Source organism: Cucumis melo, chromosome 9 (assembly GCF_025177605.1).
Source record: "Cucumis melo cultivar AY chromosome 9, USDA_Cmelo_AY_1.0, whole genome shotgun sequence".
Taxonomy (NCBI): domain Eukaryota; kingdom Viridiplantae; phylum Streptophyta; class Magnoliopsida; order Cucurbitales; family Cucurbitaceae; genus Cucumis; species Cucumis melo.
In genome coordinates this window covers 15,580,420-15,596,868 of record NC_066865.1, presented here as the reverse complement: position 1 = coordinate 15,596,868, position 16,449 = coordinate 15,580,420, and the positions used below count along the sequence as shown (strand labels likewise).

The 16,449-nt window shown below is 31.2% G+C and overlaps 2 protein-coding genes across 2 annotated transcripts; one reads left to right on the top strand and one right to left on the bottom strand.

The window, feature by feature from the left end:
- Positions 1-5,563: 5,563 nt before the first annotated feature.
- LOC103501372 (NAC domain-containing protein 45) lies at positions 5,564-10,488 on the top strand. The gene is made up of 7 exons (XM_008464944.3): positions 5,564-5,632; positions 5,732-5,996; positions 6,787-7,067; positions 7,153-7,497; positions 8,499-8,987; positions 9,423-9,504; positions 9,640-10,488. Exons 2-7 carry the CDS (start codon positions 5,840-5,842, stop codon positions 10,251-10,253), a joined length of 1,968 nt encoding a protein of 655 aa, XP_008463166.1. The 5' UTR covers positions 5,564-5,632; positions 5,732-5,839; the 3' UTR covers positions 10,254-10,488.
- A 3,253-nt stretch (positions 10,489-13,741) lies between these two features.
- On the bottom strand, positions 13,742-16,178 carry LOC127151028 (uncharacterized). The gene is made up of 5 exons (XM_051090264.1): positions 16,133-16,178; positions 15,171-15,219; positions 14,950-15,065; positions 14,554-14,696; positions 13,742-13,779 (listed from the first exon to the last, which is right to left on the bottom strand). Exons 1-4 carry the CDS (start codon positions 16,153-16,155, stop codon positions 14,555-14,557), a joined length of 330 nt encoding a protein of 109 aa, XP_050946221.1. The 5' UTR covers positions 16,156-16,178; the 3' UTR covers positions 13,742-13,779; position 14,554.
- Between the last annotated feature and the right edge of the window lie 271 nt (positions 16,179-16,449).

Sequence of the window (16,449 nt, the reverse complement as noted above, 5' to 3'; positions counted from 1 at the left end):
GAAAGTCGTACTATCCCCTGCAAGTCCAGTGTTGCACCATTCTAGCATGTGCCTTGCTTCACAATTTGATCAACAGGGAAATGACATATTGCGACGACGTTGACGACGAGGACGAGGGGGACTCTACGTACGCGACGACCACCGCTTCAGAAGACATTCAATACATTGAGAGACAACAAACGAGTGGTCTCAGTGGCGCGACGACCTAGCCGAATCGATGTTCACCAAATGGCAGTTGCGTAACGCTTAGCTAAAAAAATTTTACATTAGAAGTTTTCGATTGGAAGGTCGCAATTCTATCATGTCTAAAATGTACTGTAAAAAGTAATATGGGCTATTGCATATGAAATGTACGCGTGCCATGAATTTGTATCATGCCTATTTTTTTTGGAGTTGAATTGTGAAATTACTTACGTACTTCATGTATTTTTTATAATTTCTCATTCTCAGTATGTCAACCTCAAATCGTGCCCCGAGACATGTTTGGACGAAGGAGGAGGGGACTCTTGTGGAATGTTTAATGGAGCTGGTGTCAATGGAGGGATGGAAATCAGATAATGGTACGTTCCGTCCAGGATACCTTGCGCAGTTGGTACGCATGATGGCGGAGAAACTACCTGGATGTCAGGTACGAGCAATAACTGTAATTGATTGAAGGATCAAGACACTGAAGCGAACATTCCAGGCAATTGCCGAAATGTAGGACCCAGCGTGCAGTGGCTTTGGGTGGAACGATGAAAAGTATCGTTGCGGAGAAGGAATTATTTGATAATTGGGTTAGGGTATGGAATATAATTTAAACGTCACACAACGTTCACAATGTACATTTAGTTAACAATTTTTCAATCAGTACTCATACGTGATTTTTTTTTTGCCGGCAGTCGCATCCTGCAGCGAAGGAACTCCTGAACAAACCATTCCCGTATTACGACGAACTTACATATGTCTTCGGTTGCGATAGGGCGACCGGTCGGTTCGCTGAGACATTCGCGGACGTGGGGTCTAACGAGTCTAGTGGCGGATATGACAGATTTGATATGGGGGATGGAAACGAGGACTTCCCGCCCTTGTACAGCCAAGGAATTGACCTCTCGCAGGACGATGTACGTGCATCCCGACCTTCTCGCGCTTCAGAGGGTAGGACCGGATCGAGTGGATCAAAGAGGAAGAGGGGAAGTCAGCGAGACTTCGATGTTGAAGCGATACATCTGGCGCTCGACCAAACAAACGAGCAACTCAGGCAGATTGCGGAGTGGCCAGCACGCAACCTTGCAAATGACAACCATGTGCGCACAGAATTTTTCCGCATAATGCGTGAGATGCCAGAACTTACGAGTTTAGATAGGGCGTTATTGCAAAGGCATCTTTTGTCTCGTATGGACGACCTTCGGGGTTTCGTACTCATGCCTGAGGATGAGAGGGAGGGATTTTGTAGAGTCCTCCTATGAGACATAGAGAGATAGTTTATGTTTCTATTGACCTGGGTTGCTTATTATTTCCTTACGTTTTTTTGTCTATGATGTTGACTATTTATGCATTTCCCATTGTGAAGAACTTATTTTCGTCCTTCGTAATGTTTATTTTAAATTAAGGAAAATAGTCACAATTTCCCAAAAGCGTTATAACGGCTATTTATATAGGTTTAAAATTGGATGACTTCGCTATCGCCGATTAGAAATATTCAATAATTTTTTTGTCCTTCTAAAAAATTAATTGTAATAAATTTCTCACAATATGTTCAGAAATTAATTTTAATTTGGGCAACTGTATGTACTTATTTAATAACATTACACACACTCAAATAAAATAGGAGAATAAGACGGATTCAAGGGTTTCGTAAAAAAGTATGCAATAATTTTTTATGATATTTACAATTTAATTTAAAAAATATTATACCACATAAAAAAAGTTATTAACCCAACCCATTTAACAATTTCCCCAAATAAAATTTATCACAAAATCCACATAAACCTACCCACCTAACCCTTCCCCCAAACACATCTTATCATAAAATCTCCATTAATCCTCCCCACCTAACCCTTCCCCCAAACACATTTTATCATAAATTCCTCATTAACTCTTCTCATCTAACCCTTCCCCAAAACACATATTATCATAAAACTATATTTTTAAACTCTTTCCCCAAACAAGGGTTATGATAAAACTAGGCTTAACTTAACACTAGTTTTATCTTAACACTAATCCTTCCCTAAATCAACCCTTCCCCCAAACACACCCCTAAATTTTATCCATCACTAGAGTTTTAAATTTGCATGATTTCAACTTTAGAGAACCAGTTTGGGACATATTACCTTTAAGATTAGACCACTTGGGACAAAAAATAAAAAATATTCTTTATCCACAAATACTCTATAACATAGTGTGATCAATCTCACTTGAATGTTTTTCGGATGCAATTCAATAACCTCAAGGTAAGATTTAAGAAATTTTCCAAAAAAAAAAAAAAAGGTATAAATGTCAAATTTTAATTTCTCTTATTAAATTATATCAAAGTTAATAAACGTTCATATTATTTTGAGTTGTAAAAGGAAAAAAGTCGATTGAAACATTCTGAAGAAAAGATCAGTTGAAATATATTTGTTACCAACCTGACTTATATATAATGAACTTTTTAAGACATTATGGGCTTCTTATTTTATGTTGATTACATCTTTTGAAATTTTCAGATGAAAAACATTTTTCCTCATCCTTTTCTATTATAATAATAATAGAGATTTGAAACTTCAACCAAAAAAATATTAATTATTTTTTAAAATTTTAATATTTTCATAATTATGCTTGTTTGCAGTCAAATATTTTTCCCCCGTTAAGTTTCGTTGCATGGGCTTCCCATTCAACACATTTTCCCTGGTCTGGTCTCTGGATATGTAGTTCAACAAGTTGACGAGCAAAAGAGATCTTCACATCCATTTTTTTCGATATTATTATACCCTAATGTTTAAGTTAATACAAAACAAAAAAGTTCAAAATATTATTATACCCTAATCTTTTAAGTTAATACAAAAGAAGTAAGTTCAAAATATTAACTTAAATATCTTGTTTGAAGGCTACTTACTCTTCCTTTGGTTATGTGCAATACCAACGATGCCAGATATCGTTTTTGGCGTTTGGATTTGATTTGATTATTTCTTGATTTGTATATATTCACTAGCTTAGTAATTTGTCCATCCAAATCCTAAGGTCTTCACATTTTTCTTTAGGAACACATACTCTTCTATTATGTCTCCTGGTATTCGATGGCTTTAGGCTTGTTCGTGAATTTTGGATTTTACCTTGGACCAACCTTCGTAATATCCCACTAAATGTAGTTCAATTGATTGAAATATAATAATCTCGATAAAAACAAAGTTGGGGTATTTTTATTTCCACATTATATTGTTAAACTTCTTCTACAAATGTACGAATTTAAATATATAAGAATTAGAAAAGAAAAAGGTTTGCATTACCTTGAATGAAAAGATTAAAGTAAATAAACTTGTATAGAAGATTAAACTTAGGTTTCACATGGCTTGTTAAGCGTATGAGTGACTACAAACAGTTGGCTTCTCCTCGATTGGTGTGACCAAATACTAACAATACCAACGTGATCATACTGTTTTACACACTGTTTTGTGTTAGCTTTTGCAGTGAATACACATTTTAATCTTAACTTAAGTTCCACACTAAGCTTCTCTTTGTATTTCCCTCTCGTTTCTATTGCCTAATCTTAAGAAAATTTATGCATCATTTTATTACACAAATAAAATAGACAAACAACAAAATCACAAACACAATGGAATTAACGACACAAAGGTTTCTACATAATTCATTAATAGTATCACCTACATTCACGACTAGAGGGAGACACCCGTTTTATTATTTGAGAAGAATACAAAAATATAAATACACTGAGGATCGTCCAATTAATTAAAGGGTTTATAGATATGACACCTTTCTAAATCCTACTCTTAAAATTTACCTATCAAATCTATACCATCTAAGTTACAAGGCAACTCATTAGTGATTATGAACTTTTATCACTAAAATATTAAAAATTTAAAGATGCAGAAGGATCTATTGATTTTTCTAAAACGGAAAATAAAATAAAGGAAAAAGTTATAATATTTGTACATTGTTTATTTGTCAATTTATTAAACTTTGCTATATTTCCAATATTTTTTTTAAATGTTGTTGTATATACCTAGTCTTTTATTGATGACTACAGATTAGGAGCGGAGGATTGGAACTAAATTTCTTGGTCCTTGGGTATATATAAGTTTAACTAAAGCTAAGACTATTGTTGGCTTATACACTTGATTATTAACTCAAAAAAAAGTGTTATATATTGAATTTCACAATATATATTCATACATGGTCCTAGTTAATTAGGGCTATTTAATTTTATTTTCTTTGACCATTTTCATCTTGCCTTTTATCTCACTTATACATAGTTCCCTACCCTCTCTCGAAACTCTCCATTTTTACCGTCTTAGTTGTTGACAGGGCTTCCACGTTGGAAAAACCAAGGACCAAAGATAAACGAGTTCTAATTAATTATCTCCTTACCAATTGATTATAAGATGAAACCTCATATTATTTTATATGGCATAAGAGCTTAAAAAATCCAAAGGGGTAATCGATTCAATAAAAAGAAATTGAGATCCAATAAAAAATGGTGAACCCAAAAGATACCGATGGTACGTTGAGAGAATCCCAGGAAATCTCATATTTGAAAAACCACGACACATCACACTCCTCTTATAAGATAGATTTCTTTCATTAACAATTAGTTTAATTTTGAGATTTAGTTCATACAATACATTATATTGTAGTATTTTCATTATAATAAAAATGATCATCAGTTGCCAAACCCAATCGATTTTGAAACACAACGATTAGTTTGAGTGTCATTGGTAAAATCCTAACACAACTATGAATTACATTGGAAATAAACTTGAGGATGGTAAAAAGCAATAGTTTTTGTAACCCTAAAGGTAGGTAGTTATTTATGTCCTAACCAATGATGTTAAACTTAACTATTCAAACCAAGGACCCGTACATATAATTAATATTCTCTCTATATCCAAAAACAGAAAGAAAAAAGAAAAGAAATTAGTGTACATGGTCAAAAAGAAAGGAAAACAAAAAAGCTGGTGATTTTTGGGATAATAAAATAGATCGGAAGAGAGAGATAAAAGAAAAGTGACATATGAAAGAGACATTAATTAACTAATTAAGGTAGTTTTTTTTTCTTTCGTTCCTTGTACATTACAAAATCTAACATTATAAACATTAACATGTGGATTCGAAGAATCCTAGAAAGGACAATTACGAAGCATGGGATAATTTTCCATTCACATACTCAATAAAATAAATATATATTTATAAATATGTATAAAACTATTATAATTATTCCAAAAAAAATTTGTAATCCAAATAAATTAATCAAAAGCAAATTAAAGCGAACAATACCTTGTATTTTATTATTTATTATTTTTATCATTCACCTTTTTCTTTTTTCTCTCTTTTTGTTTGCATCTTAACAGAACCCCTTCATATCCAATCCCAAACTCCCACATTCTTTCTCCCTCTCCTCTTCCCAAAACTCTCTCATTTTTTTCCATCTCCAAAGGTTTTTCTCTCTATTCTGATACTTTTTTCTAATTTCAAAATTTCATCTTTGACCCATTTATGATATTTATGTTTGTATGTATTTTTTTTTTTTTTGTAGGGTTTTGGAGGTGATATTATTGATTTTGTAAGGACTGGTCTCAGTGTTTTTTGATTGAGGCCTGTCCTTTTTTGTGTTTTTTGTTTTTTGAAAAATAAAATCAATCCTATGGCTCCTGTTTCATTGCCTCCTGGCTTCCGATTTCATCCAACCGACGAAGAACTCGTTGCGTACTACCTCAAACGCAAGATCAACGGTCGCGAAATCGAGCTTGAGATCATCCCTGAAGTTGATCTTTACAAATGTGAGCCATGGGATTTACCAGGTATTATTTGTTTTAACTTTTACTCTTTCTATGCTACTTCATCTTCTATTCTTTATCGTCGTCCTATGTTTTACATGGAGGACAAGAGACAAAATCTCTATTTGGTATAAGTAATACTTGTGAAATAAAATCCATACATGCTTGGTTTGAAATTGGATAGTAAAATTAAACCTTATGTATTGACCTAAAAACTACAATTTTTATTATATTGTTCTTTGAGTCTTCAGGCGGGTTAACTTTTTTTTCCCATTTAATCATCAAGATTTAAACTATTTGAAAATTAGAAGAGATTAGATAGAGGAGTGGCAAGTAAAACAAGAAAGCTTTCCCTATCTTCAAATTAAGTACTCCATTAAAGATTATATCTTTTTTTTTTCTCTTCTTCTTCTTTTATGGTTAAAATTAGTTAAAAGAATATGTGTGTGTGTGTGTGTGTGTTTGTGTGTGTGTGTATGAATATAAAGTGAAAAATGGAGGGTAAGAATGATGTTGCTTTATTATTGATCAATTTTGTTTGTGGTGGGGGCTTAGCTTTATTAAAGAAAAGTGTTCTCTCTCTCTCTCTCTCTCTCTCTCTCTATTGGCCTTTATTTATGAAGCTTCTTATTTGAGACAAATATTTCCTCAAACATTCAAGTCAAAAAGAAAGCTATAGGTTACAGAAAAGAATCAAAATGGCTTCAAATCTTTAAATTTAATGCTTTAAAATTTTCGTACATATACTAAAATTTCAATTATTTTTCAATAAGAAAAAAAATGTAAAATTAGGGTTTTGTTTTTTCAATTACAGGAAAGTCATTGCTTCCTAGCAAGGATCTTGAATGGTACTTCTTCAGCCCTAGAGATAGAAAATATCCAAATGGGTCAAGAACCAATAGAGCAACCAAAGCTGGATATTGGAAAGCCACAGGCAAAGATAGGAAAGTGAATTCCCAATCAAGGGCTGTGGGGATGAAGAAAACCCTAGTTTACTATCGTGGCCGTGCCCCACACGGCGCTCGTACCGATTGGGTCATGCACGAATATCGTCTCGATGATCGAGAGTGCGAAGTCGCTTCTTCTGGCTTGCAGGTTTCGTATTTATATCTAAACTTTTATACAAGTCATAACTTAAGGATTTCGTGTAACTAATTATTTTTCTTAAAATCGTAATCAGGATGCATATGCACTTTGTCGTGTGTTCAAGAAGAGTGCAACTATAGCACCAAAAATAGAAGATAATCATCCATATTCCAATATGACTTCCTCTTCTAACCACTTCATGAACAGTAGTGACCAATCTTCTGAACCAGAGAGTTCAAATTATTCAATGCCATTAGATGCTTTCCAATGTCAATCACAATCACAATCACAATCTCATATGGTTAATAAGGATTGTAATTCATTTGACATGTTTGGTGGAGCAAGAGAAACAAAATGGTCTCAATTCTTATCTCAAGAAGCCTTTAATTCAGCTCCTTCATTCCCAAGTTATGCAAATATTCCGTACCCTCCTTCCAAGGTCAGTATTGATTTAGCTCACGTTCTTTCAAATATCCGCATATAGGTTCAAAATCTTCATCAAAAACATTTCTGGTATTTGGAAATTTCTTTATAGTAACTATTTGGATCCTTAAACTTTAGTTTTTAGCATTTAATCTTGGTAAATACTTTTAAATTTTTAACAATTTGTAATGATTAAATCCATATATTGAAATTTTTCATTAAAGTTTAGTGAAATTTTTGACTAAATTGATTAGGGATCAAATTTGTTTATGAATAAATCATTGTGTAATAAAATTATTGTACATTTAATTTTGATAAGATTTTTAATTATTATATAAGGTTTTCTATTTTGGTAACTATTTGATTTTTTTTTCTCAAAATTTGAAATTAAATTTATGAGCCATACTCCATTCCATTTCTTTGCTTTGCTATCTACTTTTTATGAGTATGTTCAAAATGAAATTGAGTTTTGTATAAATAGAAAAAGTATGTGCCGCTTGGAAACAATTACGTTTTTTGTTTTGAGTTTTTAAAGTTAAATCTATTTACTTTTAATTTTTTATAATTATTTGCAAGTTATTAAGTACAAGAGTAGTAGTATTTGTAGTCATTCTAAAATTAAAATTTTAAAAGCTATTTCTTCTTTTGTTTTTGAAATTTGGATTGGTTTTTAATTTTAGAATGTTATATTAAAAGGAAGATTAGAAAAACAATAAAATTAGAGGTGGGTGCTTGTTCATAATCCTCATTTTCAACCACAAATTTAAAACTAAATGCTTATCGAATGGGTTGAAATTTTTCAAAAGAAAAATACTAAGAATTGCTGTTTTGTAATTAAGAAAAAAATGAAAACAATGGTAAAGAAAAAAAGTCATACTTTTAAAAAATAAAAATTTGAAAAACCAAAAAACCAAACAAGGCCTAATTAGCTTTTCGATTCAATAGCAGTTCAATAACTTTGTTACACATATGATTGATGATGATATTCCATCATGGAATTGATTGATGATCTTGCAGGTGGACATAGCATTAGAATGTGCAAGGTTACAACACCGTTTCACTATGCCACCATTGGAGGTGGAAGATTACCCTCACACCAGCTACTCCGATCACTTCAAAACGCAGCAACCGAGAAACCCCACCATGCTTGGTGGTTCGAGCAATGCGTCCACCGACATATTGCAAGAGATTCTTTCAGTGGCTCAGGCCTCTCAACAGCTTGCCAACCAATCTTGTTCAGTTGATGCAACAACATGGGATGGAGGGCTCGCCAATAATAACAATAACAACAACAATAATGTTTATGCTTGTTCTTCTAATGATCAAGACTTCGCTTTCATGGCTGCCAAAGATGGGTTTCAAGATTGGAAGTCTGCTGTAACATTTGATGCGGAAAGCTCATGGGAAGATCCTTATTCTAAGTGTATAGACGTTGGCAATGTCGGTGACGATATTGCGGTCGAGAACTTGAGATGGGTTGGAATGTCTAGCAAAGATCTCGACAAGGTATTCGTTTAATCTTGGATGAATTTAATTCTTTTGTTTTGTCACCTTATATTTATACTACATGCTTTCTTAAAAATGAAATAAATATGAAACTTTGCCAAGAATTTAAATATATTAGGGTTTTTTATTATGTATTTTTCCTAAGCATTTTTTACATAGCAACAATGACTCTATTTGAAACCCATATTTTAAAAAAAGAAAATTGTAAAAAATCCATCTAAAAATGTTTTTTTTCTCTAATGTATTCACACTAAGGGCCCTATTTTTTCCCTATAAAAGAAAATGTGATTATATAATTCATTTTCTAATAATGAATTTTTGAATAAGAGACCTGTAATTATAGTTTCATTTCTATTAGTTGAATAATTTCTACTTTTCATATGATGAAAAATTATCAAAGCTTAATATATACATTTAAACATGTTTATTGGACAGAATTGCATGGAAGATTCTAAGCTAGTTCCCATAGAGAACATTTCAAACTTTCAAATTGAAGATCATCAAAACCAGCTTCAAGGTAACTACGTATGCCATACACATAATTAAATTAATTTATTTAACCATCGAGAATATAAATAATGTAATAAAAGGACTAAATTTACCCTAAACCTACTAACTTAAACAAAATTTTCTTTCTTATTTACAAATCAAGATCAATCTATTGCGATCAATGACGAAATGAACGATTTCTCGCTTGCATTCATAAACGAAGACATCCCAAACCCTAACAACTATGACATGGAAGGATCAGACAATACCATGGTGAACTACTCGAGCTCCCCGAGTTTCGAGGTGGTCGAGGAAATAAAAGTGAACCATGGGCTCTTCATCTCAACAAGACAAGTAGCTGAGACCTTCTTCCACCAAACAATACCATCAGAGACTGTTAAAGTCCAAAGCTTGAACTCTAATTTCATGGCACCAAATTTCATTAGCCTCCATGAAATAACACCTCAAAAAACACCCTCTAGTTTCCTCTTATGTGGGTCATCTCTGAAAAAGCCATGGAATAACTTCCAAAGGAAAATTATTTCAATTCTTGAACTTTTGTTGATCTTCATAGTGTACTCTGATGAAGAAGGAGAAGAAGAAGGAAAAGTTAATAGTAATAGTGGTGATGAAGGTGAAAATTTGTTAAGTGAAGATGAAGAGTGCAGATCAAAGGGGAAGAAAAAAGGAGCTTTGAATATGATTTTGAAGAAGGCAGGGATTTTCTTTAGCATTGCTTCATTGGCTGTTTGTACTATTTGGGCAAATTATATTTGATATTTTTTTTTCTCTTTTTTATATTTTTTTAATCTTTATACGAATAATGATATATATGTTGTAAGTGGGGAGGGCAGAACTTAGCTTTTCTCTCAACACTATTTTAATGCAAATCAATGTGTTTTTTTTTTTTTTTTTTCTTTTTGGTCTCTTGAGTATTGCTGTAATTGTATGTATGGAAAGGCTAACGCACACTTATTTGGTACGCATAACTAATACATAATGTAGTTTTTAAGAAATGTGTTAAATAAATTATCATATTTAGTCCGGTTTGTGTTTAAAAAGAATCTCACCTAAATATTAAAATTTACGTAACAACTATGAACTTGGAGTTTTTTTTTTCTAATCAATTTTGTACTTGAATGATGGCTATAGCCACAGTAGTTTCACGACACAAAAAAAAAATATGTTTGAATAAACGTCTAATAAGTTTTTGAAATTTTAATTTTGGTCAAATATTTCTCTATTCAAAAAATAAAATTAATCTATCTATCTTTAATTGGTGTAGGGAGCACCATATCCAATCTTTTCTTTCTTTTTATTTAACTATGATGCATTCTGTATATTAATTAAACGGAAGGCATTACTTTACTTCATTGATATCTTCTTGATTCTTTGTATTTAAAGCTTCTCTCTAGCTCCTGTCGTATAACTTTTTTTTTATTGGATGAGTAGTCTACGCTATTAACGTTATTAGAGATGGAATATGTTGACGATGTTAGGGATATGTGTCAACTTAAGTTAGAATAATATTACGATGCTATTTCTTAAATCTACTTTTCTTTTAATCAATCTAATATTTTTAAAATTGATTAAACTTTGAATTTTGTGTACAAGTAGGTTTGTGAATTATAAAAGTTGTCAAATAGGTTTGAGTACCTATTCGTTATGAAAAGAATTCAGTGATGTATAAGACAAAATTTTATGTTTTAAAACACATATTATTAGTCACTTTTTAAAATTCAAAAACTTATTGAACAAAAATTTGAAAGTGTTAAGAATCTATTAGATAATAATAAAGATAAACTATTTACACCTAATGATAAAAGAACACTAAATGACAAAGATTCACTATACTTGATCTTGTCATGAAGTGTAAATATTTTGCTCACTTCGTTATTTTTGACAATTCCTCTTAAAAATAAAAGTCAATTTTAAAAAGAAAATTTGTTTCAAAATAACAAGATTGCTGAAAAAATTTACAAATATAACGAAATATGTAGTATCAATTATAGATAAAAATAGATCGACTACTATTTGTGTCCATGATAAAGATAATTGTCTATCACGGTCTACCGTGGTCTATCATTAATAGATCATAAAATTTTGCTGTATTTTTAAATACTTTCATTTATTTTGCTATATTTGAAAACAAGTTGGGTAAAAACTTAAATTTTTTTATATAGTTTTAATAACTTAGACATGGGTTTTGAAAATTGGCACTTGCAAATAATATTTATAAGATTAATTTTTTTTTAAATTTAAATAGTTAAAACAGGAGACTTTAGTCATAAATAGGGAATTGCATCATGATTGAAAAATGGAGCCAATCGACTAAATACCAACCAAACCAAATGGCACCATATTGCTTTCAAATATGAAACACATGTTTGATATCCTAATTTCTTAGTACTACATTGATCACAAAAGTAGTTGAAGATCATGTCCTTTGGTTGAAAATTGTAAAGTTATTCCCTTAGAAAACTATCACATAAATGCAAACATTATTTCTTCAAAGACTTTGAAATAATGTTTCTTTTTGGAATTTGGTGAAAATATGTCAATCTCTTGTCCAAGAAACCTTGACCTAAAGGTATAAGGAATAATTAATTTCTGTCACTTTGGCCAAAGGATAGAAAAAGGTGGGATTCTTTTCTTCAAAGATGGCAAGTTAATTGCATGGAAAAACAAGCATATATTACTATACCATACATATCACATTGCTAATAGGGAAAGTTATAATCATAACCCCAAATAGCAGAAAGTGTTTATAATTGTTTTTTAGAGTCTATGGAGTGATTAATGAAAATCTTATCTACTTTGAGTGTTTGGTAAGTAAGATTATAGTTTATTTTGAATAAATTTGTTAGGATCACTTTCTTAATCCCATGATGATTCTCACTATTTTCAAATTTATTCCCTAATCCATACTGTTTTTTAAAAGTAGAATCTTTGTAAACTTATCAGATATGAACAAAATTTCAATTCTCAATCATATTCTTTATAAATTAAAGAAAGATTTAAATAACGGATAGAACTAGTTTTCCAACCAACATTTCACAAATATCTCCAAGTTTATAACTAGATTTTTCATAAATTTGGGTCAATTTTAACCTTTAGATACCTTCTTTGTTGTATTTAATTTAATAAATTTTAGTATTAAATAATAAAAAAAAATCAATTCAAATATAGTATTGATTTGAAAATAACATATTTCATGAATTAGTTGGTGTAAATGGGTTGAGTTGGCAATCCAAATGACCCCATGAGCAATCTCAACCCAATCCAACTCAACCCATATTTTAGGTCGAGTTAGTTAGGTTGGGATATATAAGGTTGTGATTTTTTTCTCATTTCTAATATTTATTAAATTTCAAAACATTATGACACCATATCCATAAATCCTCACATCATAAACTACAACAATAATATAATAATACTTTAACAAATAAATTTTAAACCCGCTAGTATTACTAGAGAAGAGTAAAATATAATCCAAATCTTCTAAAATCAAAAAACATTCCAAGTATCATATTATAAAACTTGATATAAATATATATAATATCATTAATTCGGGTTGGATTGAGTTGAATCGAATTTTTCAAACCTCAACTTGAGACCCAACCCAACTTGAAAAAAATAAACACTAGAAGAAATTTGGCCTTTAATGTCGGTTTAAAACCGACATTAAAGGGCTTTAATGTCACTTGACAACCGACATCTTTGCGAGCGTTATTAAAGGCCTTTAATGTCGGTTGGGCTTTAATGTCGGTTTAAAAACGACATTAAAGGCCTTTAATGTCAGTTTTCAACCGACATCTTTGATAGTGTTATTGAAGCCCTTTAATGTCGGTTGAGCTTTAATGTCGGTTTTAAACCGACATCTTTGATAGTGTTATTGAAGCCCTTTAATGTCGATTGGGCTATGATGTCGTTTTAAAACCGACATTAAAGACTTGTTGTCCATTTTTAGAAATTTATATTTATTTAATTCTTGTATTATTGTCCATTTTTTATAAACCAACATTGAATCCATATAGATAAATATTTTTTCTCGCTCCAACGAATCAATAAATATTATTTTAGAAACTATAATATTTATCTTTTACATTTGTATACACAAAATGAAAACTTAATATTGTGTTTATATATACATTCTACAACAGTATATGAAAAAAGATCCTAATACAAGACGTAAATAAGAAAAATTCTAAACGTCTTCTCAATTTTCAATCTTCAACCTTCAATGATCGTCTGGCTATCTACATAATTGCTCAGCTTTCAACCCCATATAACTTCAATCATTCTACAAACAATACCAAAACAAAGCTAAACGTGAGGTATTTAAACATTGAGGTAGAATATATGCATTTAATAAGTAGTTAAATTCACTTAATAATCACATCAAAATAAGGAGATTAGGTAGAAAAAAGAACTCGAAATATAACGTGATCCTATATATGTAACTCCAAAAGTCCAAAATGAACATAGAAATTAAAGAAATTACAAACTAATTAAACCCAAAATTTACTAACTCCAAAGTCTAAAATTAACATATAGAGATTAAAGACATTGCAGATGAACTAAACCCAAATTTTACTGACTCCAATGTCCAAAATTAACTTATAGAAATTAAAGACATTGCAAATGAATTAAACTCAAAGTTTAGTAACTTCAAAGTTCAAAGTTAACATAAAAATTAAAGAAATTGCAACATCAACAATAACAAAGTTACCACTAGTACTCCTAGTCTGCATTGCCATTTTAGCATCACCCATAACAGCTCGTCCAACAATAATAGCAGAAAAAATCCAAAAGAAAAAACACAACCCAGTATTGAGTACCATTTAGTTAGATTATATAAGGAAGTTGGTTTTTTGTTGAATATAAGACTAACGCTCCCTTTCAATGAGATTACAAATTTGAATCCAGAGATCCCTTTCAATTAAACTCACAACTTCACCCATAGAGATCCCTTTCAATTAAACTCGCAACTTCAACCTACCAAACTTGCAGTAATGTCATAGCCCACATAAAAAAGAAACAAATGAAAAGGAGGAGAGTGAAAGAAAAATGGTACCTCAGAGACGAGAGTGTTGTAAGAAGCCCGAGTGGTAGAGAATGAAGAAAAGAGAAGAGCAGGGTTGTTCCTTTGAACTAATTTGAAGTTGGGACAAAATCTGAGTCCACCCATCTTCCTCCACAAAATATTCATCTTCTTTTCTAATATTTTCAATTTTTCAAAAAGGAAAAAAAATACAGAAATAAAAGTAAATCAGTATATAAAAAAAGAAACAATTCATCATACCAACTTAGTACTCCTTAGTATCTCAATTATCCTTCAAAATAACTAATGACAGCTTCTTTCTTCTAACGATGAAATTATGATATAGTTGAATCAATACAAGCTATAGTACGTATCTATGAACGTGAGGAGAAAAGATTTCTCAGTTGAAAGAGAGAAAGAGGAATATACCCGAAAGATAAAGAAGGAATTGGTGGTGTCATTCCAAAAATGGGCTGTTTATTATGAACCAAGTTTGGAACATCGCACTGTCCACGTTCAACCAAAGCCTTCTCATTTTCCTTTACCTAAAATTTTCAAAGTATATGAACATATTACATTCTTAGAGGCTATTCAACAATATTAAATTACTTTAATTAATTTATATACAACATATGCAAAATGAAACTTACATTCAAATCAAATTTGCTGAGAAATCCTCTTTTTATCCTCAACCAACACCTTAATCAGAGTCCAAAGTTTACTGTAAGGGGACCATTCTTTTCTTTTCCTCATTTAATACGATGTAATCCCAAACTAACACCAAAGTGTTAAAATACTTCTTTTTTGCTTTGATTTTTCAGGTGTGAAATAATAAGCATAAGCAAACAAAAGCAATTGAGGGTTCCAAATCCAGCCAACAGCTAGAACTTCATTTTATTTGGCACAATTAACAAACTAAGCATGTTTTCAGAACAGAAAGAAGTAAGAAACTCATTTTTATTATACATTCATATCGCTAAAAGTTATACTAATTACATAACTGTGTTTGAAAACAAGATCTCCCAGCTAAGCTTATAGATAGGGTAAATTTAGTTATATCAATACTTCAATTGATATTACTTTTCGCTTTCTTGGATTGTTACTCACAAATGTTCAACAGCAATACAAATTAAGAAAATTATTAGAAAGCTAAATTTCAAAAGAACATTTGAAAAGTTAGTTTGATAAAAATTCTATTTTTAGCTAATTTTTTCCCAACTGCCATGATTTAAGACATTCCAGTAACATCCTATATTAATTATTATTTAGAAAAAAACTATCCTATAAAATAGATTACCAAAATTACTCAAAAATAGAAACTAAGAACCAAATAAAATATAGAGACAAGAAAACCAATAAAAACAAACAGTGAGTTCAATCAGCAAGAGCAAATCTACCCTTTTGGGAACTAAAAATGAATTGTTTTGCATAAAAGCTTAAAAATCCAAAAAGGGTAAGAAATTTATGGAAGCAAAAGAAGAGGAAAGGCAGATCCAAATCCATAATAAGAGAGGTTAAAACCCAGAAAGATGAATCGAATAAAAGATAAAGAAATCACCTTTTTGGTGTGATTCCTTACAATAAAACACAACATATGCAAAATGAAACTTACATTCCCCAGTGACCTTTTTTCATCAGTGGTGCCTCCAAACTGAACTTTTCCATCCTCCACGTCTCCTTTGGACTTGTATTCCATCACTTTCGCATGCTTCTCATCAACATTTCCACCATTATCTTCTTCCTTCACTTGATCCTCAAACCGCTTCCGGTCCCTCCTTGCCCTACCACCCAAGCTTGCTCCATCGTCTTTGACTCTTTTTCACCGTCAGCAAATCTCCTCCGCTCCTTTTTCTCGTCCATCTTAGATGAAGAATATAAATATTAACCAAAACCTTTCATTTCAATAACAAAAGAAATAAATAATACAAT

Coding starts and splice junctions, on each gene's coding strand:
- LOC103501372 (XM_008464944.3), top strand. CDS start 5,840: ATGGCTCCTGTTTCATTGCCTCCTGGCTTCCGATTTCATCCAACCGAC. Junction 7,068..7,152: donor TCGCTTCTTCTGGCTTGCAG/GTTTCGTATTTA, acceptor AATCGTAATCAG/GATGCATATGCACTTTGTCG. Junction 8,988..9,422: donor CTAGCAAAGATCTCGACAAG/GTATTCGTTTAA, acceptor TTTATTGGACAG/AATTGCATGGAAGATTCTAA.
- LOC127151028 (XM_051090264.1), bottom strand. CDS start 16,155: ATGAAAAAAGGTCACTGGGGAAT. Junction 15,066..15,170: donor TCAGCAAATTTGATTTGAAT/GTAAGTTTCATT, acceptor TGAAAATTTTAG/GTAAAGGAAAATGAGAAGGC. Junction 14,697..14,949: donor ATTCCTTCTTTATCTTTCGG/GTATATTCCTCT, acceptor TGAAAATATTAG/AAAAGAAGATGAATATTTTG.